At 45.2% G+C, this 26089-nt stretch overlaps 1 protein-coding gene across 11 annotated transcripts in view; it reads right to left on the bottom strand.

Annotated features, from left to right (window-relative positions):
• Arhgap22 (Rho GTPase activating protein 22) overlaps positions 1-26089 on the bottom strand; it is a 191356-nt gene that overhangs the window by 32190 nt on the left and 133077 nt on the right. For 5 of the 11 annotated variants that reach the window (XM_048807506.1, XM_048807515.1, XM_048807505.1 and 2 more), the window contains one exon: positions 964-1140. The exons of 1 other annotated variant lie outside the window; for it this stretch is intronic. In XM_048807506.1, the coding sequence (XP_048663463.1) occupies positions 964-1140 (177 nt within the window). Of the gene's footprint in view, positions 1-963; positions 1141-9776; positions 10344-26089 lie in introns of those variants that run through there. 5 more of the 11 variants (XM_048807508.1, XM_048807509.1, XM_048807513.1 and 2 more) reach the window with 3 other exon arrangements.

The following is a 26089-nucleotide window of genomic DNA, read 5'->3' as shown; positions in this document are numbered from 1 at the left end:
TCAGAACTTATTTGCAATGGCCACTATGCACCAACCACCTCCTCCACTCCACCCCAGCATGCCCCCTTACTTTTTGTCTCATGACTACCTTGACCTACTGTGGCCACTCTTATCTATCTGGCTCCAGGGCCCAGACACCTCCCTCACCTCAGACCCTCCCACTATCCCTGTCTTCATCCCTTTAGACACTTGGGCCTGCCCAGCTTAGTCCCACCTGTGCCTTTGCATTTGCCATCCTTCTCCTGGTTCTCTCATCCCTCCCCATACTTCTTGTTCTCCCAGTCACTTTAGTAAGCCTTCTGGGCCACCCTAGTGTGACCATCCTAGTCACCCTAGTGACATCCCCTCTGCCCTCTCACTGAGCTTTTTTACTTTGCTTCCTTGCACCTCTTGTTCCTGGACATCACCAGACACATGCATTTGTTTACATTTGTCTTGAGAGGAGAATGGAGGGTGGGGAGGGCGGAGGTATGATCTGCTTTATTTACCACTGAATTCCTAGTGCCTGGAATAGAAGTTAGTACCTTTAGGCACCCAAGAACTGCTTCTGAACAAAGGAAGAAGCAAGTTAGTGGCAATAGGTGCTTTCAGAGCAGGGATAGGGAGTGGGTTTCGGGGAGCGCAGGGTCCCTGTATGGCTTCAGTAAGGCCCAGCGGAGCAGAAGGAAGCAGGACCGATGCATCGGGTATGACCCTGAGCAAGCACGCAGCCCACCTCTGGCCTGTGCACAGACCACTTCGCATCCACCCAGCATTCAGGAGGAAGCAGAGAGGTCAGTACACAAGCCATGGGACTCTGGTTGGAGGATGGCCTGTCTTTTGAAAAGTGGACCTGCTTTGCACACAGATGAGAGGTGTGACTTGAAGGCCAGCAGTAGAGGGGCCAGGGCGCAGTCAGATGTGCAGCCAGCAAGTCCCAAGTGAGAGGGAACTTGGGGCTCGGGTGGGAGAGGGCAAGATTACCTGCAGGCAAGGGTTCTAGAGGGTGGGCATGCGAGCTACGGGCAGTACCTCCGCCAAGCGGGGCCAAGATGACCCGGCGGATGGCCTGCACCCAGTCCTCCATGTCACGCTGGGAGCTGGCCATGAGCAGGAGCGCCTCAGGGTTGGCTGGCACCTTCTCCCGCTCCCCGGCACCACCTGCAAGACAGGGAGACAAGGCTTATGCAGGGTCTGCATGTGGGACGACAGGGTGCCCACCCACTGCATGCTCTCCAGTCCTGACACCAACCTACACAGCTCTCCTTCATTTCCTGAGGAGAGTTTTCCAGAGCCTCCTGACTCCAGTCCTGCTTTTGGTTCATTTTCCAACCTATCTCCTTCACACCTCACCCATCTTTCTTTCTGGTTTTCTCTTTTCTCACTTTGTTTTTCTTATCAAAATAGAAATCATAAAAAGCATCTCAGATTGAGGTACAGTGGTACATGTCTGAATCCCCGTTACTCAGGAGACTGAGCCAGGAGGATTGGAAAAAAATAAACGTTCAATCCCCAATATAGGAGGAAAAAAACAACAACAATGTACACAGGGCACTGTTAGGGAAAAAAAATGCAGATTTTCAGCCAGTGTCGGAGAAATTCAGTCCCCACAGTAGCCTCATTATGTGTTTTGTGAACATCACCTTTCCTTGCTTTAAATCCACATCACCGTATGGTTTTAACTTCAGCTCTGACCTGATAGCCTCCCCTCCCCATCCTGAAGACAAGACCAGATTCCCTGATTCTACCACTGTTACAGAGGATGGTTATTAAACCGGGAGGGAGCACAGACTTCTCTGTGTCCATCTCAGCTCGACACTGGACCCATATCTAAAGGCAAGAGGGCAAGAACCACGACCTCTTACGAACTGATCCCACTGCCCCAGTGGCTCTCCTGGTTCTCAAATTTTCATGTGTAAATTACTTAATCTTTGAGATTATTCTGAACTTTATGGGCAATTTAAGGGACTCCGGGGGAGGGGGGTATGAATTGAACCCAGGGCCTCATACATGCCAGGTAAAAATCCTCTACCACTAATCATACCCCAGCCCAATCTAAAAAGTTTTAAGAACAAGTCTGCCTTTATACACCCCACTCTTCATATCCCATAATATGTAATTCAGAATTACTTTCTTAAAGCCCCAATGCGTCAGACGCTAACCAGGACCATCTGCTGGTGAGTGTTAAGTCCCTGACACCCATATTCCCAAGGGAGTATAAAGGCAGTTGGGGAGCATCCTGAGACCCAGGCTGCTCTTCACTGGAGTTTGTGGCCCAGGGTGGGAACCCAGATGGGGAGAAGTGCTTCCTGAGCATAGAACATGTGCCAACAGCAGAAGTTTTTCATTTTACAAGGTTCAATTTATCTTTTTTTTTTTTTGATTGGGTGTGCTTGAATTGGATTGTGTTATATCTGAGAAAAGTTTTGCTTAACCCAAGGACATAAAAATTTTCTCCTAGTTTTTCGTTTAGAAGTTTCATAGTTTTAAGATTTCCATTTAGGCCTAAGAGTTAATTTTTCTACGTGCTATAAATTCATTCTGCTGTATGCAGATGTTCCTGCACATGTTGGAAAGCCTATCTTCTGTTTGCTTGCCAGGTACCTACGTAGGCGACCCTGCTGCCTGCAAATAAAGACAGGTTGAATTTTACAAAGGACTTCTTCCTTTCCATTTTGGGCAATTTTTATTTCATTCTAATTTCACAGATTAGAGCCTCAAATATAATGTTGAATAGAAGTGGCAAAAGCAAGAACCTTCTGATTCCTGATCTTTAGGCATTCAGATTTTCATCATTAAGTATATCCATGATAGGTTTTTTTCAAGGATATATTTTATTAGGTTAAGGAAATTCCTTCTATCTAATTTGCAGAGAATTTTTATCAGGGACAGATGCTGGGGTTTGTCAAATATCTTTTTTGCATCTATTGAAATGATCCTACTATGGATGAATTACTTAGTACAATCATTTCAATGGGTTTGCAAATGTTAAACCAACCCTGAATACCTGAGATAAATCCCACCACCCTGTTTACATATAGTTGGGTTTGATCTTTTTGAGACTTTTCTTCTCTTTCATGAGGGAAATGGGCCTGCGATTTTTTTCTCCTGTAATGTCTTTGTCTGATTTTGGCATTGGGGTGATCCTGGCCTCACAGAATGGCCTATTAAGGATTTCCCACTTTTCAATTGTTTTTAGAGAGTTTGTATAGAGCTTTTATTATTTCTTCTTTAAATATTTTATAGAATTCACCAGTGCAGCCACCTAGGTCTGGAGCTTTCATTGTGGGGAGGTTTTTTGTTTTGTTTTTTGTTTTTGATCTAGTTAGTGATACATGACAGTAGAATGCACTTTGACACATCATACATAAATGGAATCTAATTTCTCATTCTTCTGGTTGTACATGATGTAGAATCACACGGGCTGTGTAATCACACATACACAGTGTAATAATGTCAGATTCATTCTACTATACTTCCTACTCCCACACCTCTCCCCTCCCTTCACCTCCCTCTACCTAGTCCAAAATAACTCTATTCTTTCCTAGCCCCCACCTCTTATTGTGAATTAGCATCTGTATATTAGAGAAAACATTCGGCCTTTGGTTTTTTGGGATTGGCTTATTTCGCTTAGTATGATGTTCTCCAGCTCCATCCATTTACTGGCAAATGCCATAATTTTATTCTTCTTTAAGGCTTGAGTCATATTCCATTGTGTGTGTGCAGGGGGGTTCACAATAAATTTCTATTTTTTAAATATGTACAAAGTTCTTTATAATATTCCTTTATTACCCTCTTAACATTTGAAGAATCTCTAGTTACAAGACCTCTCACTGATATTGAGGATTGATCATTTATGTCTTCTCTCCTTTTCCCCTGATTAGTCTTACTGACTTTTATCAATCTCAAAAGCTAGCTTTTTTTTTTTTTTTTTTTTTTTTTTTTTTTTTTGTCTATTGTTTTTCTGAGCTACTAAATGTTGTTGAAGGTTGGATGGTAGATATCTTAGGTTTATAGGCCAGATAGACTTTGTCACAACTTCTCCACTCTGGGGGGAAAGGAGAAAAAGCAGCTATTAGCCATATGTAAATACAAGGGCTTTGCTGCATTTGGGTAAAACTTAACTTACAAACAAAGGCAGCACCTGCAGTTTGCCAGTTTGTATTCTATTTCACTGATTTCCACTCTGATCTGTAGTATTTTCCTCTGTTTGCCTTGGGTGTAACTTGTCCTTTTTCTAGATCTTTATGCATTTCCTGTTACAATTGTCTCCCCTAATTACTGCATGGTGGGCATCCCCTAAGTATGCTGTGCTTTCATTTTAATTCAGCTCAAATACCTTCTAACATCCCTTTGGATTTCTTATTTGTTCAATGGGTTATTTGGAAGTGCATTAGTTTCCAAATATGGGGGGAATTTTCCAGAAATCTCTGTTTCTTTTTTTCTAATTTGATTCCTTATGGTGTTTGGCTTGAATCCTTTTATATCTATTAAAACCCAGTTTTGGCCCAGAATATGGCTTCTCTTTGTAGCCGCTCTGTGTGCACTGAGAAGAATTATTCTGCGGGGGCTGGAGAGAGTGATCTATAAATGTCACTTTGGTCTGGTTGGAGAGTTTTGTTCAAGTCTTCAATATTATTACAATTTTTCTACTTGTTCTATCAATTATGAAAAAAGGGTAATTGAAAGCTCCATTTTCTATTTGTCTATTTTTCCTTTTGCCTTTGTCAGTTTTTCTTTATGTAGTTTGAAGCTCTGCTATTAGGAGCATAAATATTTAAGATTGTCATGTCCTCTTGGCAAATCCCTTTACCATTATGAAATGACCTTCTTATCCCTAGTAACAATCTTTGTCTCATATAAAGTCACTCCAACTTTCTTTTGATTAGTGTCAGTATAATATCTTTTCCCATCTTTTTACTTTTAACTTACTTATGTCTTTATATTGTAAGTGCATTTCTTGTCAGGCTTATGGTTTGGCTTTTGCTTTTCTGTCCAATCTGAAAAGCTCTATTTATAATGTGATTGTTGCTATGCTGAGGTTTAAGTCTGTCTTCTGTTTTCCATTGGTCCCATTTGTCCTTCTCTTCTTTACTTTTTTTTTTCTTTTTTTATGATTTCATTATATCTCCTTTGTTGGCTTATCAGTAAAAAAAAAAAAAAAAAATCTCTTTGTCCTGTTCAGAAGTGAAATTAATACTACCATATCTAGGGGTGTATTCTATGTGTAATACTGGACAATGTACTTAACATATACTGTCACTTACAATCCTCATAAACACCTTAGCTTAGGAGTATTACTGAGAAGTTGAACATTTAGCTCACGAGCAAACAAGTGGAGGGGACAGGATGCAAACCCAGGTGTGTTCACCCATAAACTTGTTCTCCATCATCAATGTAAATTTATGGCAATGGAGAGAAGTGCAAAGAAAATGAAATAAGTTATTAAAACAAACTTTGGGGGGACTGGGGGTGTCATTCAGTGCTACAGTGTTTGTCTAGCATGCAAAATTTTCCACTGCATTCCACCCCTAGCACCATGAAAATAAACAAAATAAAACAAGCTTTGGGATTTTCTACAGCATTTGGTTATTTACACCTTCTTTTCTCTGTTACTTAGGAAGGGCTCATGTTAGCTTTAAAGAAAAGGGTTGTAACAGCAAGTATTTCAGAAAGAAAGATGAGGGTCTCTAGTTGCTGTTCCTGGACTTTCCTTTCACCAGTCCACGTGGTCACTAAGTTGCCACCCCACCCACCCCATTACACACAGCTCAGGCCTCAGTACCCTCTTAGACAGTGCTTAGAGCCCACCCTGGGTCGACCTCAGCTCCACCACATAGAGCGCAGGGACTCAACCTCCCTAAGCATCAGAGTCACGCTGCTGTAGGGAGAAGAAATGGGCTATTTCCTTAGCTTAGCACCTGGGAGCTAGCAAGCACTCCTAAACATTCATTTTTATTATCATCTCAATTTAGTAACATTTGGAGCAGGATCTCTCAGCCTTAACACTACTGACATTTGGGGCCAGATGGTTCTTTGTGGGGGCTGGGGATTGTCTTGTGCACTGGAGGATGTTTAGCAGCATCCCTAGCCTCTACCCATTAGATGCCAGTAGCAGCCTCTCCTCCTTCCCAAGTGTGACAATCAAAATCTCCTCCACATAGTGCCAAATGTCTCCTAGAGGGCAAAACTGCCCCACTTAAGAACCATTGACATGGAGCAATCAGATCTACGCTGCCTGTGAGTCTAAATGACCGTCATAATCCTAGAGTAATATGATATTCCACAGGCACCACATGTCGTGTCCAAAAATGATCCCTACCTCTTCTGACCAACTAGTTCCTTCTTGTGCTCCCATCTCAGTACCAGGCAACGAGGTGCTGGAGGCAGAGAGCTGGGGGTCCCCTGGACTCCTCCCTCCTCATGCACCCTGATTCACCTTGTCCTCTGGTGGGCTCATCCAATCTCAGGCTTTAAAGGCTGTCCCTGAGCTGATGACTTCCAGATTCACTCCCCTGCCCTCCAGACCACTGTGGAGCCCATCTCCAGATCTGCCAGCACCCTCCTTCCTGGCTGAGGTAACTCCATCTTCTAGCTACCCGAGTTGAGACCAGTCATGTCCTCAGCTCCCCTGTCTCTCACATAGCATCCATTTCCATCAGCAAATTCTATCAAAATCAAGTCACTTTTCATCGTTCTGCCGGTTTCCAGCCACCATGATGCCTCATCTGGAGGACTGGCACAGACTTGGGGTCCTTCCCTTGCCTCTTGTGGTCTTTTTAATTTTTATTTATTTTTTTGCTACCAGGGATTGAACCCAGGGGCACCTAACCACTGAGTCACATCCCCAGCCTTCTTTTTATTTTATTTAGAGACAGGGTCTTGCTGAGTTGCTTAGGGCCTTGCTAAGTTGCTGAAGTTAGCTTTGAACTCATGATCCTCCTGCCTTGGCCTCTTAAGCCACTGGGATTACAGGCGTGTGCCACTGCACCCGACACAGTCTATTTCCCCCCCCTAATTAGTGATACATAACAGTAGAATGCATTTTGACACATCATATATAAATGGAGTATAATTTCTCATTCTTCTGGTTGTAGAATGTAGAATGATGTAGAATCACACGGTCGTGTAGTCACATATACACATAGAGTAATAATGTCAGATGCATTCTATTGTCCTTCCTACTCCCCCCACAGTCTATTCTTGATAGGGCAGTTACAGTGCCCCCATTAAGACTCAAAACAGCTCCCACACCCCTGCCCAATATCCCCCAGGAGCCCCCATCTCAGCCAAATCCTTGGAATAATCTTCAAGCCTGCTCATCCCCTTGTCCGAGACTCGGCCTCCGGCTGCTTCTCTCTTGGTTTCTTGCCATTCCTCAAACACACCCAGCTCGCCCTTGCTTCAGGGGTCTTTCCACTGGGTCTCACCCTCGCTGTTCTCCCAGACCCTAGAACAGTTTTCTCCCTCATCTCCTTCAGTTCTTTCCTAAAATATCCCCTTCTTGGGGACTCCTTCCTGACCATCCTATTAAACTTCACCACACGTCACCCATCACACCCACACTCCTTTCCAGCTTTCGTTTTTTCCACTGCATTTACTATAATTTATTAAACTATGTACGTTTACCATAACACGTTTACTTACACTGTTCGTGGCCTACCCTTACTTGTCAGTTCTACATGCAGCTCCAGCACAGTAGCAGAGCCTGGCATGGAAAGGCAAGACTGACAACAGCAGCAGCAATAGAACCCAGGTGTCACATAGGAAGCTGTCGGGAGCCATGTATGGGCGGCGTGTGTGAGCTGTGCGCATCTTAGCCCTACGAGGGGACAGGTCTGGCACTGCACACTAATTGGGCTGCCTGGTTTAAGAGAGAGACTCTTAAACCAGGCAGCCCAATTAGTGTGCAATGTGATCCCATACAGCACCTGAGGTGGGTGTGACTGGCCAAGATGTCACTGTGATGACTACAAGACTTGACCAAGCAAGACTCCACCTTTGAAACCTTATCCCCTGCCTTATTTGGTGAAGAACATTCTATTGAAACTCCTTTGTTGGTTGCTCTATAAAAACTAAGAGATTCTGGGTGCTCGCTCTCTTTACCAGCTGACCCTTAAGGTCGCAGAGCCGTCCTACCCTCGATATGGAAATTAATGCTGTGTCTTGTGCTTTTTCACCAGTTTCTTAGTTTAATGTTGCAGCCAGCTCTCTTGAACCCAGGTCACCTCGTCAGTGAGAGTCCCTGGTGAGAGGAAGCCCTCAGTGCCAAGCAGGCAGGATACTAGCAAACTGATGAGTATTAGAAGTTTGAACACTCACAGCGTCTTAAAGGACGCGGTGTTATTAGCTCTATTTCAAAGGAAAGGAAACTGAAGCCTAGTGACATTCAGAAACATGTCCAGGCTATAATTTTAACTGTTGATGTATATTACAGTGAACTAGGGACCCCAGACAGTCTGGTTCCCTCAGTCCACACCATGCTCTCCACTTCTACTTCTGGTTTATTCCAAGCACCCAATCCAGGGGGGAACTCTTTTTCCCAGCTGGGCTTGCTCCCCTCTGATCTCCTAAACTTAAGAACTCCCTTTTATACAGAGTTCTGCTTTCTATCCAAGCAAGGTATTTTGCAAGGGAGCAAGCGGCTTCAAGATAGAGCAGATCTGCACAGTGGTCTCAGGACAGGAACTTTTTCATATGAAAATTTCTTAATAAGAAAAAGAAAGTAAATAATATGTGTGAAAGCATTCTGTAAACCACTGGAATATGGGACATGTGTTCCTTGATGTTCAGATGAACTAATCAGTCTATACCTGACTTAGCTGTCCTCTACCAGGGTTTATGGAAAATGTTAAAAAACAAAACAAAACAAGAACACTTAAAAGTGGCAGTAGCAACAATGTATGATTTGTTCCAGTGCCTGCTGTCATTCTACTTTCTGCCCAAGAGGGCAGGGAACCCCACAGTAGGATTCCCAAAGGTGAAGGCCAAGTCTCAGGGATACACAATGTATAGACCACTGTGGTCAAATGGAAATATAACATGAACAACATGAGCAATTTAAAATGTTTTAATAGTTACGTGGAAAAACTAAAAAGAAACAGATATAATTATTTGTTTGTTTGTTTATTAGTACTGGGGATTGAACCCAGGACCTCCCACAGGCTAAGCATGTCTTCTCCCCGTTACACCTCCAGGCCCAGGTATAACTATTTTTAATAATAAATTCCATTTATCCCAATGTTTTCATAATACTATAATTAGCATAAGCATGCAATTAAAATTATTGAGTTTTAAAAATATATCTACACTAAGTCTTCAAAATTGGGTGTATATTTATCATTATAGCACTTCTCCATTTGGACTAGACAAATTTCATGTATAGCCCCACGTGAGACTGGTGGCTACAGTCCTGGACAGTTTTTGAGCAGTGTAGACTGGGGTGGTACAGGAGGGTATGCTATCCTTGGGGGCCATTATTCTTCCTACCATATTCCCAGAGAAGTGTTGGGACTGAGGGAGTGGTATCCTCAAGCATCCTGGGACCTCTGTGTGTGTATAACCAGCTCTGGATAAGAACCAATTGGAGGTGCCCACAGAGAATCCCCAGAGTCGGCTTCCCCAGCCCATCCCTGAGAATGCGCGCCAGGCTGAACCCACATGCAAGGCCTCCCTCCTTTGATTTCTCTTTATGGCTTGGAGCCAGCAAACACCTCTTGCCTTCAAGGGTTACTCACTCTCCCCACCCCCCATCCTGTGTTCCCATAGCATGTCTGTGAATCTGATTGCCCACTTACCATGGGGCAGACGCCTAATCTTCTTCAGATGCTTGGCAGGGCTGAAGGGCATGATGCAAGAAGACACGGGGCGTGGTGAGAGGAGAGGGTCTGGCGTGGCTGGGTCAGGAGGGCAGCCAGACCCACGGGCAGGAGAGGCTCTGATGGGCGAGCTGCAGTCTCCAGTGCACTCTCCTGTGTGTGTGGGGTCAGGGCCTTTTGACTCTCCTGGGGACTTCTGCATTGCTCAGTGCCCAAAGGTGGGGAATGTCCAGGGCGGAGTGAGAAAGATCTGCCAGAATCCCCATGGGGCCCTCCTGTGGGTGCATGAACTGCTGGAGGGAAGCAGGAAGAAGGCACCATGGAAATCACACAGCAGGTCACTCTTCAGCCACCGGTGCACTCCCTTCCCTGCACCTCCTCCCCTAGAATGTGGTAAGTGTCCTGGGCTGAGTGGAGAATGTAAAATCAGGCTTCTGTCCATCCCATTTCCCCAGCACAAGGAAGGGGGTTGAGAAATGGGCTTAACCACTAGGGCTGCTATCAATCACAAGGTTGGCGGAGATTAAAGAATATCTCTGGAAGAAGCCAGATAAATGCAAGTGCTTACTGGAACGAGGTCTTGAGCTAGTTATGTAACCTTTCTGTTTCCATTTCCTCACCAATAAAATGAGACCCATCCTGGATCTATCTCATGGGGTTATGGTGAAGACTGGATGAAGTCCGGGGCTGGGCATGACATTTGTACATGGTACATAGGTGTACTCACACCCTCTAAGGGAGGCACTGTCTGCCTGGTATTGCAGACAGGACAACTAAGGCTCCAGGAAGGTCACCCACTGGGAAGTGGCACAGCCAGGATTTGAACTTAACTGTTTTGGATTCATCCCAAGAAATCAGCTGCCACCCTTATGGTGTTTGCCCCACTTCAGGACAAAGGGAACAGGAGCCAGCTCCCTTGCCCAGACTGGCCTTCAGCATCATTCTCTCCGCCTGGACAGGGTGTCAGGAGCCTGTACCATGGAACAGCTCTGAAGATACTTCCTGAAGGGCTGGGGCAGGAACAGGCACCAAGCTTTGGTCAGCAAGTACACAGCAGGAAGCCAGGTTTGTCTGATACACTCATGTGCCCTCAGAAATCCCAGCTCCCTTGTTCTCTCTCTCAGGCTGACCCTCTTCCGGCTAGAATCTCTGTTCCCTCTCAGGTGCTCCAAAGCAACTCCTCCTCAGCTTCCAGCTTCAACTCGAATGTCACTCAGAGAAACCTCCCTGAGAACCTTTGTCCAAGAACTGCCCCCTCCTGCCCAATTGCTTTAAGGCTGCTTGCCCTCTACAGAAATTATCCTGATTGAAAAACAGCTTGTTTGTTTATATCCGTGATTATAGTACATCTCTGTTATAGGGATGTCCTTTTCCTGAAAGCAGACCTTTCCCACTATTCTCCTAGTATCCTCAGGGAGTAGTGTAATCCTGAAAAAGAGTAGGGGCTCCATGAATGGCAGCAGTCGTGTGGGGGCACCTGGAGGGCTCTGTGGTATGACAGGCAATTTTCGTTATTAAAATAGCCAACTTTTATTGAGTACTTACTACCACAAGCTGGGCATCATTCTAAGAATTTGCATGTTTTAGCTCTAGCTCCTCACAGCAACCCTATATTGTGATACAATTACAACACTCATGTCCTAGATAAGAAAAAAGACACTAAAGAAGAGGTTGAAGTCCAAGGTCACATGACTAGTAACTGGCCCTGGTCAGTAAGGTGAGATTCCTTGCTGACTGGTCTCCTAAAGCATTGGCCACTTACACCCACTTTGGGGGGCTTGAGGATCTAACCCTCCAACCCCCAGGCAGTTGGTGGTCCTGGCTCCATCCTATGGTGAGTGGACTCTAAGGTGGCCCCCAGAGAAAGCTGCCTTCTGGTATTTGCATCCTTCTATAATCACCTCTTTTGAATGTGGGCTGAACCTAACAACTTGCTTTTAGTGAATGGAAAATAGCAGAAAATGACAATGTCACTTTGCGGCACGGTTACAAATAGTCTGTGACTTCTGTCTGGTATGTCCTCTCACTCTCTCACTCACTGGCTCTGATGGAAGCCACTGCCATGCGGTGGGCTGTCCTGTATGGAGAACCATGTGGCAAGGAACTGAGAGCAGCTAGCAAGGGACCGCAGCACTCAGTTCAAGGGCCCTCAAGGAACTGTCTCTTAACAATGGCCACCGGATGGAGCCTCAAGCTCAGCGGGGCCTTCAGATGAGGCCACAGCCACAGCTAACACGTGCATCAGCTTGTGAGAACCATGCCCAGATTCCTGACCCATGGGAACTCGAGATGGTAAATGTTTGTGTTTTAAAATGGATTCCCTTGAAGCTAAGAAGGTATCCATCAAGAGAGAGACTTCTTCATCAAGAGGAGTGTCCCACATGGGGTGAGGGGTGTTTAAGGGTCATCTTGAGATCACATTGGGCCAGCAAGCAGAGCCTACAAGCCAAGGAGGGCAGACAAGGCAGAGGGGAAGCTAAAACCCTTGCTGGTAGTTCACTAACCCAGGATCTGCCACCTCTGGGTCCTAGGGTTATGAGAATATCTCCTTCGTTTTCAGCCAATGAGTGGGCGTTTGTGTCCTGCAGCAGACAGCAGGTTGGTACAGAGACCCTGAGAGCCACAAGACAGCCCTTTGCTGCTGCTAGAGCATTTCCATAGTTGCCAGGGAGAGACAGTCTTGGTGGCTTCTTGGTCACACTGGTGGACCTGCTGCTGGGTCTTCATAGAAACCTTGAAAGGCACTTGACAAAATATAACATCCATTGGGATAAAAACTCTACATTAAATGAAAGAGGTAGATCCTTCTTCTACAAAGATATGCCAAAATCAACAATGTGTTTTAGTGGAGAGACATTGGCAACATTCCCAGGGAGGCCAAGGACAATCCACGCAGGTCCACTAATGGCCCCTGCTACTTAACATTTTCCCAGAAGTATTCCCAAGTGTAAACTGGACAAGAAAAAGAATGTAAGATACACAATCAGGATAGGAGGATGTGGTGGTACTATTATTATTTTTCAGATTATCTGTTTACATGTGTGGAAAAGCTCAGTCAATTAACTAAAAAACCAATACAAGCAATAAAAGAATCCAGGGTTAGGCAGTTGCAAAATCAATACACGGAAATCACAAGCTTTTTGTAAATTAGAGGCAACAGAAATGCATGCCTTGTATGTAATTTGTAATGTGAGAGAGATGTCAATTCCCAAGCTAGTCTATAAATTAAACATAGTAAAATACTAGTAGCATTTCTTTTTTAACTATGTAAGTTCAACTATTTTAAAGTTCTCAGGCAAATTATATTTTTGAAAAAAGGATACAATTATGAAGTTGAACCAGTTCTACCAATTATGGATTCAGAGAACAGAGCTACATTAATTAAAACAACCTGGTTTTGATGACATGCCCCAAGATAGACTCATACATATATGGAAGTCTGGGATATGATTAAGGAGTTATTTCAAAAGCAATGAGTACAACATGAGATACTTAATAAATGGAAAGGGGACAGCTTAACCAGAGGAAAATCAAGTTGAATCCTTACGTCAAACCTTACCAAATAATAATAATAATAATACGAATTCACAACAGATCAAAGATTTAAAAACCTGGAACCCCGCAGCTGGTTTACAGCTCCCCAGAGGTGGGAGGTACTGGCAGCTGGAGGTGAAAACTTGGGTAGAGATGGTGAGGAAAGCAGGCAGATTTCTACCCTGTTGGTGTAGGTAGATTATGGTACAATCTCTTTGGGGGATAATTTTATAATAACTATCAAATTTTAAGATGACCCAGCAATCTAATCCTAGGAGTTTATGGTTTAGATAAACTTTCACATGTGCATAAGGAGATAGCAAGAATAGATTGGGAACGACTTAACCATCCATAGCTATAGTTTGGATCTAGAATGTCCCCTAATGGCCTTTGTGTTAAAGGACTGGTCCTCAGCTTGGTGCTACCTCTTAAAGGTGGTAGAACCTTTAAGAGGAGGAGTTCAATGGAAGGTCTTAGTTCACTTAGGACATGCCTTGAAGGAGACTCTAGGAAATCCAGCCCTTTCCTCTCTCTCCTTGCTTCCAGGTGGTAAGCAGCTTCCTCTGTACTACCACCCTGCCATAGGCTCAAAAGCAACAGGGCCAACCAACTGTAGAATGAAACCTCTAAAACTAAGAAAAATTATGAAGTTTCTCCAAAACTAAGAAAAAGAAACTTTTCCTCTTTTTGAGTTGATTATCTCAAGTATTTTGTTACAGTAATACAAAGCTGACTAACATATCTGTCCAGGACTAACATAGTCCCTAAGTATCTGCTAGGGATTGATTCCAAAACCACCTTAGATACAAAATCCTCAGATGCTCAGGTCTCTTACATAAAATGATATATACAGTATTTGCATAGAACCTATGCACATCCTCCCATGTACTTTAAATATTTTCTAGATTACTTGTAATACCTAAAACAATGTAAATGTTATTTAAATAGTCGTTATACTGTATTGTTTAGGGAATAGTGACAAGAAAAATATCTGCCCATGATCTAACAGGCATAATTTATTTTTCTGAATATTTTTAGTCTGCAGCTGGTTGAATCCACAGGTGCAGAATCCAATGAAGAGCCTACTGTACCAGTTAAAGAAATTTTATATGTACCTCCTCTAAACAGAAAGCAGGGAAATTGTATGAAGTGGTATGGAATGATATATTATTATGTGGAAGAAGTAAACTATTGTGAAGGACAGGCTGCCATTTGCATGAGAGTAACCTATATACACAGATGCCTAGGTATGCATGCCTGATGCCTGTAATGACAAGCAGGACATGGGACCTGGGCTTACCCCAGGAGGAGGCGGTTAGGGCAGAAGCAGATGAAGAGAGACTGACTTCTCACTTAGAGACTCTCTCAAGGGTCCCTACATGGCTTTATGGGGACACATGACTTTCTGGAATAAAGATTGTGTTTCTCTTCATCATCCAGAGAGGCAGACACTGATGTGTCTGGCCCTGGAGAAGTCAGTCCTGCCAGGCCTGGTGGTGCACACCTGTAATTCCCAAAACTCAGGAGGCTAAGGTAGGAGGATCACAAGGTTGAGGCCAGCCTGGGCAACTTGGCAAAATCCTGTCTCAAATTTTAAAAAGAATAAAAAGGACTGGGGATATAGCTCCGTGGTAAAATGCCCCTGGGTGCAATCCCTAGTACCACCAAAAAAAAGGGAAGAAAAGTTCAGGTCTGCCCTTTGAGAACTTTTATTAAAAAAAAAAAAAAACAACTCCAATGTCCTCCACATGGTTTTCACTCCAAGTTCCCCTTCAGCCAGCCCATCATCGTAGTTGGGTTTCATTTCTTCAAATTGGTGTCTCCCTGGGAATCTTCTTTTTTGGTTCTGGGGATGTTTGGGTTTTCAGGGAATTCATGTGACCTTGCCCCAGGCAGTACCCCATGGAAGAATTGGGACTGGGCTCCCTCTCCCAGGGTAAATTGCAGAAGTGATGAGGAGTGTGGGGCAGGCTGGGGAATGCCTGGACAGGCCAAAGGCTTTCTTCTGAAGTGCAAGTCAGATCTTCCTCTTCCCCAGTGAGAACCCCACGTCATGACGTCTCCTGTCTTCAGGACATACGCCTGTGATAGCACCTTTGCAGGCCCAGTCAGCAACTCTCCCACCTCAAGGGACCCCCCCAAGCTACTGGCCTTCTTGTCCCCAGTTTATACCATGGACCTCCTCCCTGTCTTTGCACATGCATATGACTTCCACCTGACCACCTGGACTCCTACTCGATCTTCAAAATCCAGCTCCAATATCCCCTTCTCCTTTAACTTCCTCAAAATCCTCCTCTCGTCCACTTCCTGTTTTCTTTACCTAGTTCTCTTTTCCACAGGTTACCAACTGAAGGTCGACTATGTGCCAGACATTGTGCCATGTGCTGGGAACACAAGTACCTTTTAGAAAGATTAACAAGGTCCCGTAGCTGCTGCTGTCCGTGACTACCAGGCCACCGCACCACCACCCTGCTATTGCCACGTGCTCTGCTAAGCAACTCGATGAAGCACACACTCTGACCATCCCTCTGTGCTCATGAGAAGCTGAGGCCAGTAGGTATGGTTCCCAAGCCCAGGTTGCTTGTGGATGTTGAAGGTGCAATTTGCATCTAAATAACTTCCTTGGTCTGTGCCCAGCTGCTGCGGGCCCTCTTGGGTCCCTCCTTCCAGACTTCTTGGGCTCTAAGAGGCACCCCTGCATCTCTCCTAACACTTCTCAGAGAGCTGTGCTCCAGGCGGGGGTTCCATCACATTTGTTACATGAACACCAACACTGCACCTAATAAAGAGTGGCCGTGAACCCCAGGGAACCCATGCCTCTCTCTACTTCAGGTTGCTAATGAAGAAGCTTTATGCCCGCTAGCTAACATGGCACATCTTAATGGGTTTCCCCAAATCAGAGCCTGAGACAAAGGTTGGTATGTGGGAAGCTACTCAGCAGGACTGCTAGAGGGAGGGCACCACAGACATGCGGGATCAAGCTGGCCACAGCTTTGGGGACCTGGAGACTCCTTCCTGCCAGAACTGTGCATCAGAAAGGTCATCCCTCAGATAAAGGGGGAGTTAGTATACACTGGTGCCAGTCATCCACTGGCCAAGGGTTGTCCTAGGAGCTTTACAGTCCCTCTCTGGAGAGCTGGTAGGAGATGACAGACAAATGCCATATCAGACCAGCTGCACGGGCTGGTGTAGGGAGGTTGATTCTTTCAATGAGGCCACAGATATTTCTTGAAACCCTACAGTGTGGTCAGTACTGAGCCTGACTTACAGGCGTGGGCTGTAGGAAGCACATGGGTAAATAAGACAGGCAAGGTCCCTCTCCTAGAGCTCCTCCTAGGGGGAAAGGGACAGAGGACAGTGAGCAAAGCAAGTGAGCTCACTTAGGGCAACTGCCGTGATAGGTGAGGATGCTCCTTAAGCAGCAGGTCAGGAAAGGCCAGTCTAGGAGGGGTCTCTGAACTGAGCACTAAGGGACAAGAAGGGTGGGCTTCCTGGCACAGGTGAGGGACAAGACAGGTAGCCAGGGCAGGCCAGGGCAGGACGGGATGATTGCAAACCCCTGAACCGGGAAGAGTCCTGAGGTCCTTCATGTGGATCAGTGACTGAGGAGGGTGTGAGGGGTAGACAGGAGCTTCCAGCAGGTGTCCAAGGGACAGAGGCTCAGTACCCATCTTGATCTTAGACTCAACAGAATTTCCTTACAAACTGAAGGTAGGAAGGACCCAGGTGCTCATTGAGAGGAAGTCTAAGAACAATAATCAACCCTGGGGTCTCCAACTTCTGGGCACACATGAGGCCAAGGTAGGCAGAAGGTCCCAAGCCACTACCCTTGTCTATAGAAACTGTACCTTTTGGACTGGGGTGGGGGGGAACCTACTCAGCAATTGTAAGCATCAAACTTAAAAAATGATGGTGATGTTCTTCCACCCACCCCTTTAATTGATCTCCAACCCTGGAAATTGACAAGATTGCAAACCACAGATCTGACCCTAACCCTAACTCCTAACCCCTGACCCTAACTCCTAACCCATATTCCCTGACCTTAACCTTAACTTCTGACCCTAACCCTAGCCTCTAACCTGTAACCCTAACCTAACCCCATGCCCTGACTTTTCCTGGCTATGGCTCTTTTAGCCCAGTGCCCCCAGCCTGTCCTCAGGCCCAGATGCTGGGCATGAGGCAGGGGCTACCCATAACCCCCCAGGAACACAGGCTAGATTCTCATGTCGGGGACACCCGGTGGCAGTGTCTAGCCTCCAGCCAGCATCTGTTTCTCTAGGTACTTAAAAGGAGTTTTGGTTTGTCTCCAGGTGACAGATACAGCCTCTCAGGACAGTGTTTGAAAACAGTTCTAAAGGACACTCTCTGACACTACAATCACACTATCCCTGGGTCCTGCCAGGCACGACCCCAGGAAATGGGGACACAAAAGTGACACGGATACCAGCTGGATTCTTAGTGATCCAGGGGCAGGCAGGTTGGCTGCAGACCAAGAAGCTGCCCATGAAGACAAATTAACAACCACAATGCCGCCTGCTCCTACCCCAGAGTCCAGGAGATGTGAATGGAGAGGCTCCAAGCTCCACCTTTGCCTCTCTTCCCTGTACTATGAAGACGACAGGAAACTCTTATCCCAAACCCAGAAGTTCAGTCCCCACCCCAATTCTGCATCACAAAACCTTTAGGAACTGCTTTTGGTGGTGAGGGACCTGCTGGCCATTCCCACTTCCTTCCCAAAAAACCAGAAGTGGGCAACGGGAGTATACCAGGGTTTCTGCCTCTCTGAGAATTGAGTTTGGTTCCCTTCCCCAGCCCAAGGGAGAGAGGGTGTGGGCTGGGAGTGCTGCACAGAGGAGGAGGTTGGCCACGGTCAAAGCCTGCAAGAAGTTGCTGGCTGGAAAGCAACTGAGTGCAGGGAGTGATGTGCCGCACGGCAGAGAAGAACCCGTGCGACTCCATGGACAGTCCACACTCTTCCTGTCACCCTAGTTCTGCACCCTCTCCAGGTGGGCACATAGACATTTATTGAACTACATTGGGCACAGGAGAAATCCGCTTAATTTGATATGACCATCTCTCTGTTGAAACACATGCAAAGTGAAAAGTGCCTTCTACCGCAGGTCCTGGTGTACCAGATCCTTTGCCACAAAGCAGCAACTGGGAGCAGCCTCTTTCATGTTCTTATAGGTCAGTCATCCATATGTGTGGAGGTGCTGGGGACACTGGGATGACCCTTGAAGTTGGAAAATTCACAGCCTTGGGTGGGGTAAAGAAATCACCCAACTTCCCATTACTTTGCACTGCCAGGGACAGAGGTCCAACTTAGCCAAGCGTGGTCATCATGCAAGGTCCTCTCCTCACAGCAACTCCAAGTAGGCCTAAGGATCCCTGGTACTAATGGGGAAACAGGCACAGAAAGGCCTTGCCTGAAGTCTGGAGCTGGTGAGTGGCACAGACCTGCCTATCTGGAGGGTGCCTACTTCCCAGGGCCAGTCTGACCCCCACTGCAAGGCTCAAGTGTTGGGGTGGCCACTTGGTGATACTCTGAGAATCCTAAAACCATCCCTGGGCTATCTGCCTTTTACCTGGCCCTCAACCGGGCAGAGTGGCACTGCCAGGCAGGGCCCTCTTGTCAAAGATCACTTATTTCTGCTGTACTTCTATGCAAGCACCCCATTGCTGGTCAGAGAGTAGCCCTATGTCCTTCATAACCAGCTGCTACTGGGGACATGTCAGGGGACTGCCAAGGACAAACAGCCAAACTTCCAAACACACTCAGAACTCACACAAGTCCTAGCTGGCACAGCTGCTGGATGAAGGCTGCTGGGCCCTGACTGCCATTCCTTTCCTGTCATGGAGGGGCCTACCAGCTAGCCCAGACACACAGCCAGTCCCATTATAGGCTCTTGTCCGCAGGGGACCAACTAAACCACCTTTTTTTGAGGGGGAGGGGGTGTTTGTTCTTCTTTGGAACTCATGGACAGGTACCAATGCAAGGGTGAGACCAGAAATGGGAAGTTATCCAACCCTTTGCACAGATGGGCCAGCACCTGGGGATCTAGCCACACAGTATCCTGCTGGGGCACAGAAGGCCCATCCAAGCAGCTGGTAAGGAAGGGCCTCGAGGGCAAACTCTTTGGGCATTGCTGTCCGGTGCATGGCTCATAAGCATCTAAAGGTTCTGAGAGGTCTAACCACAGAGAAAAGCCTTAACTCTGCTCAGCTCAGCTCATCCCAAGTACCACAAACCATTTTGCTAATAGTGACACCTATTAACATCCCAAGAGGAAGCAAGTGCTCCTGAGAAAGCTCTACTGTACAGCTGAGGCAGGCATGAGGGGGACCTGGCAATTAGTCTAATGATGAACTGAGTGTCTGCAATCAGAGGGAGTCAGATCAGGTTAAGCCTCTGACAGACTCAGAGGCTTTCTTCTGTTCTGGGTCCCTGACGACCTGTTACTATAACTGAGCAAGCCCCACGTGGGGCCTGATGTCAGGATTGAGGATGAGGATGAAGGAGAGGCAGGCCAGGTGGGGATGGCCAGGAGAAGAGCCTAACTGTCACTCAGAGAGCTGCAGGTCATCCTGTAGGCACTCAGCTGCCAGTCGGGCTCAGGGCATGCTCCAGGTCAGCAAGGGGGCCAAAGTCCAGGCTGAAACCCAAGGGCCCTTGGTCACTTGGGAGCACCCAGGGCAGAGAGGGCGCCAGCACCCCTTGTCTGTGAGGCAGAGGGGTGCCCTCCGGCAGAGGCCAGAATGGGATGAAGGCACAGCAGAGCTTTGTTCCACCCTGCCGTCGATGGCTGTGCAGATGCTCTGTGAATGGCACTGTTGTGGTATTTTAAGAAGAGTCTACAAATAGCGCTCACTCAGAATGGGCCTCAGAGCCAGGCTTATGAATGCTGCATCGCGAGGGCGGCCAGCCTGGGAGCTCCAGCCAGGACAATGGGGCCTCACAGGGGACGCAGGGCAGGATGTTGGGTGACCCTGGCCTTTTCCGGGGCTCTGTGGCCTCATTTCCCCTAGACTCCGCGGGCCCTCCCTGCACAGCCTCATTCTCCACCAGTGGCTTCCCAGGAGTTTATAGGGAAGAGCGACTCCCCAGTCTCTCTGAATAAAGGGATGGGGCCTGTGACATCCTTTCAGTGCCTGCCACACCGGATTTCCAGGCTCTGAAGATGTCCTGTAGGTCACAGAGGAGGGGGACACAGGAAGGAAGGATGTCCTTAGATTTTTGTCAGAAATCACTTCACTAGGTAGCCAGAGAAATTTCAAAGCCCCATTGTCCTGGCCATCAAGGACTATTAACTGGAATCTTTCCAGAAGAGTCCATCCTGGAAGACAGTTGAGAAAGAAAAAAGAACATGGATTTGGGAGTCAGTCAGAGCTAAGTGCAAAGGTAGCTTCTCCAGGGGTATCTGGAGGGCAGGGGGTTATCTGCCTCTCCGGGCCTCTAGTCTTGTCTCTTTACAGTCACATGGGGAGGGTTGAGCAAGGAGAGGCATGGATTTTGCTGAGTGCAGCACAGTAAGCACCAGCAATTGCTGGCTCTTTCCTCTCAAACAAGAGACCGTTTATTTAAGACATGAGAGCACAGCACACATGAAACGTGTCCAAGCGATGGCTGAGAAACACAGCAGACATAAAGGGAACCCCTCTTGACCCCCTGAATCCACAGACATCAAGGCTGTGGAGTCCCAATGCAAATGAGCAAGGCACAGAGAGCCCCTGATGCATCCCAGTGGTGGAGGATGACCAGGCCTGCTTGTCAATCACAGGCTGAACTGAGTCCAGGTTAAGGGGTACCTGCTTCTACATGGCCCTGGTGTGTCACGGAATTGTTAACGTTCCCTCCCACTGTTATCCTGGGGGTCCACATGGGGAGCTGACCATGAGCAGCAGAAGCATAGCAGAACCCCCATTCCTCAACCAGCCCTCAGTCTAAGCAACAGTCTGAGCAGACTTGGGAAGACAGAAGAGGAGCTTCTCCATGCACAGGCTGCACCCCAGGCCCCAGGAGGAACTCAGATGGAGGACAGCCCTATGCGTGATGAATTCTCAGAGAGGAACCTGGTGGAACTAAGCCTAAGCCACAAAGGAGAAGCAGCTGGTCTGTGCCTGACCTTTGACTCCTTCCAAACTGGATGTGACTCAGGGAGGCCCAATCCTTTGTTTCAAGTTTCATTAGTAAAGGGCCTATGCTGCTTTTCTTTCTTTTTACTTTTTTTTTTTTTTTTTTTTTGCTGCTAGAGATTGAACTCAGGGGCACTTAACCACTGAGCAACATCCCCAGCCCTTTTTTGTATTTGATTTAGAGACAGGGTCTTATTGAGTTGCTTAGTGCCTCGCTAAGTTGCTGAAGCTGGCTTTGAACTTGTGATCTCCTGCCTCAGTGTCCCAAACTGCTGGGATTACAGGAGTGCACCACCGTGCCCCGCCGTACACTGCTTTTCTTGTCACACTTCCGTGTTCTCTACTGCTATCTGTCAGAGGGAATGCCTGCTTTTAAGTAGCACTGACATGGAATAATCACAAGGGTAGACAGCCTGGGCAGGCATTCTAGTGCTGAGTGGCCGTGAGTGGGAAACTATAGCCCTCTGTTTCCTGGCCTCCAAAACAAGACTAATAATAGAATGTATTTGAGGGTTTCTGTGAGGATTAAATGAATGCCCATATATAAAGTACTCAAGTCTGGGCTTGGCCCATAGTGTTATATGTATTATAAATGCCATCATGTCAAAAAAGCAACAATGACCTCATCAGTTTTTAGAGTCTCACCCTAAGCTCAAGCTAAACAATAATCATTTCATTACTAAGTATTTTCTGTGTGTCAACACCTTGATGTACAAATGCCACTTTAACAAAACTTGGTGAGATCATTGGTATCCCAGTTTCAGACAAAGATATCCCCCTTTGGCTCAAAGAAGTAATCTGTCCCCAAGGATGCATAAATAGTAGTAGCAGAACCAGAATTCAGAACCAGGTCCAACTCCAAGCTCCATGATTTCAACATTCACACAGCTTCCCTGAGAACAAGCCATGGGGAACCTGCAACTCAACACTTAGCATCCAGGTAAAGTTTAGGTAAAAGGGCTAGACCTCTCTAAAGAAGACTTCAGTGCAGGTTCATATGCTGGAGATACAGCTCGGTGACACAGTGCTTACCTAGCATGCACAAAGCCCTAGGTTCAATCCCAAGCATTAGAAAAAATCGCACACCTTGGTAAGAATTAGGTTCTTAAAAAGTTCCATCCATAGAGTATTGTCACAATTTGACTTGTGCTGCCACTCAAAAACAAACACAAAAACAAAACAAAAAAACCTTACAGAGCCTTTTCACTATTTGAACTGACTCCTAACTCCTAGCTTACTCTTTGGGAAATCCCTATGGCATTTGTCCAGAAGAATCAGCAGCACTTCTTTAATACAGAACTATGATACCAACTGAGGCAAACAAGAGCCAGCTAAAACTTAAAAGGAAGATCTGGGGAAGGAAACATACACAGGGAACTTTGAAAAGTTCGTATACCTGGAACATACCTGGAAGGCCATGTGCATTTCCATGTGCAGGAAAGACCTGAGAGGACCCCAGTGACTTATCTCTGGTACAAGCAGGAAATGAAGACTAAGGCAGAGTCATAACCTACCTAAACACTGAAGGTGTGCCCAAACACACACACACACACACACACACACATGCACACATGCATGCACATACACTCAGCAAAGAGTAGAAAACTTACTGTTTCATGTCATTTAAAAATATCTATGGCTAGGTGCAGTAGCATATGCCAGTAATTCCAGAAACTCAGGAATTTGAGGCAGATCTAGGGATGTAGCTCAGTGGTAAAGCACCCCTGGGTCAAGCCCAGTACTGCAAAACAAAAGAAGGGAGGGAGAAATGAAGAAAGGAAAAAAGGAAGGAAGGACAGATACCCTAGCAATCCCAGTTACTGAGGAGGCTGAGGCAGGAGGATTGCAAGTTTGAGGCCACCTGGGAAATATACCAGGATCTCATCTCAAAAAAATAAAATAAAATTATCTAGGGAAAATCATGAGCTGACCACTAAACTAAGGAGAGATTTCAGACAATAGATTGTACAGACTTACACAATGAAAGTCACTAAATAGCTACAACCACTACCACCTGGGGAAGGAAGGTAAAGCTGATGTGCAGAGTTGTCATTCTATTATCTATAATGTTCAGTTTTCAATAAAAGACAGGGATTAACAGGAAGGCAGGGCCCATACACAGAAAAGAAAATTAGTAAATAGAAACTGTCCTTGGCTCAGCTGTTAGACAAAGAATTCAAATCAGCTATTGTAAATATACTCAAAGAACTAAAGCAAACCATGTGTAAAGAATTAAAGATAAGCATGATAATGATATCTCACCAATTAGAGAATATCAATAAAGAGATAGAAATTATAAAGAGAACCAAATAGAAATGCTGGCGTTTAAAAGCCCAACTGAAATTAATAATTCACTTAGGGGCCCAATTAGATTTTAGCTGGGCGAAGGAAAAAAAAAATCAGTAAACTTGAACATAGGAAATTGAATATCCAGCCTGAAGAAAAGAAAAAGAAACATGGAAATGAGGAACAGAACCTCAAAAATTGATGGCACACCATCAAGTGTACCAATATGCACACGATGTAAGTCCAAGAAGGAAAGAGGAAAGAAAAGGGATATTCAAAGAAACAATGGAGCTGGGCTCAGTGGTGCATGCTTCTCAGGAGGCCAAGGCAGAAGGACTGCAAATTAGAGGCCGGCCTGGGGGACTCAATGAGACCCTGTTTCAAAATGTAAAAAGGGCTGGAGATGAAGTTCAGTGGTAGAAAGTCACTAGGTTCAACCTCCGGTGCCACAAAAATAAAAAATAAATGATGACTGAAAACTTCCCAAATCTGTTGTAAAATATTATACAACGAAGCAGCTCAATGGACTCCAAGAATGATTAAATTCAAAAGAGATTTACACCTAGACATAGCATAGTCAAGCTGTCCAAAGAATCTTGAAAAAAGCCAAAGAAAATGATCTGTCACATCCAAGGGATTCTCAATAAAATTAATAGATTCCTTACTGAAACCATGGAAGCCAAAAGGCAGTAGGATGATATTTCAAAATACAGAGTTGGCAGAGCAGAGGTAGGGGGTGTTGGTGAGAAGGGAGAAAAGTAAGCAACCAAAAATTCTTGTGTGTGTCTGTATGCTTCTGGGATTGAACCAGGGCCTCACACATGCTAGGCACTTTACCACGGACCACAATCCCAGCCCATTTTATTTTGAGACAGATTCTCACTAAATTGCCCAGGTTGGCTTGAGTTTGTGATCCACCTGCTTCAGCCTCCTGAGTAACTGGCATACAGGTAATGCAAGACCAAACCTAGCTAAATCAAGAATTCTATATCCAGCAAAACTATCTCTCAAAGATGAAAGGAAATGAAGACCTTCCCAGATTGACAAAGACTAAGGGCATTCAAGTTTTCTATCCTAGAAGATCTATATGACAAATCCTAAAGGGAGTCAGTCCCTCAGGTGAAATCAGACATTAGATGGTCACTCAGATCCACATGAAGAAATGAAAAGCATTTATATAGTCAGATACACAAGACTGAATAAATTTATTTTTGTAGCTCTTGCCTTCTATTTATGCAGATAACTACATAAAGCAATACTTATAAAACTGTGGTAATGCATGCAAATGTAATTATTATGACAATAATGGCACAAAGGAGGGGGAGGGAATAGCTAGCTATATTGGAATAAAATTGCTATATACTACTATGTTAAGGTAGTATTTATATATATATATATATATATAAATTTTTTTGTGCCAGGGACTGAACCCAGGAGTGCCCTACGATCAAGCTATACCCACAGCCCTTTTAATTTTTTATTTAGGGGCAGAGTCTCACTAAGTTGCTGAAGCTGGCCTCAAACTTGGGATCTCCTGCTCAGCCTTCTGAGTCACTGGGATTACAGGTGTATATTAATCTATTACTAATCTATATATTATGTATTATTTTAAATTAAAGGAACGAGTAATCCCCAGAACAATCACAAAGAAAATAAAACTAAACACTGTATAGAAACAGTAACAATTAAAGTGGCACTTTAAAAAATTTATATTTAATACAAAAAAAGGCAGTAATAGAGGAATGGAACAAAAAGAACAGAAGACATAGGAAACAAATAGCAAAACATCTTAAGGTAATGTAATTACCTTATCAGTAATTACATTAAATACAAATGGATCAAATACTCCAAACAAAAGGCAAAGATTGAGAATTCATTTTGAAAATGAGCAAACAATACAGTGTCTACAAAAGAAACATTTAAATTAAAAAGCACAAGTAAGCAGAAATGAAATGATGGAAAAAGATGTACTATGTAAACATTATAAAAAAATAAATAAAATAAATAAAGTGGCTATACAGATACCAGAAAAAAACAGACTGTAAGAAAAAAATGTTTCTAGTGACAAAGAGGAACATTTTATAAGGACAAAAATGTTGATGCAGCAACAAGATATAATAATTACAAGTATATATGCCCCTAAGAACAGAGCCCTATAACTCATGAACTAAAAAATGAACAAAATTGAAGAAAAATTCAACTATAATTGTTAGAGACATTGATATTCCTCTTTCACTAACACAACTAGGCAGAAAGTCAACAAGGAAACAGAAGACTGAGCAATAAGAGGAACCAATTAGATCTAACATACATGTACAGTATGTTCTACCCAATAATAG

This window comes from Marmota marmota, unplaced genomic scaffold, assembly GCF_001458135.2.
Source record: "Marmota marmota marmota unplaced genomic scaffold, marMar, whole genome shotgun sequence".
NCBI lineage: Eukaryota > Metazoa > Chordata > Mammalia > Rodentia > Sciuridae > Marmota > Marmota marmota.
This window is presented reverse-complemented; position numbering and strand designations above follow the sequence as displayed.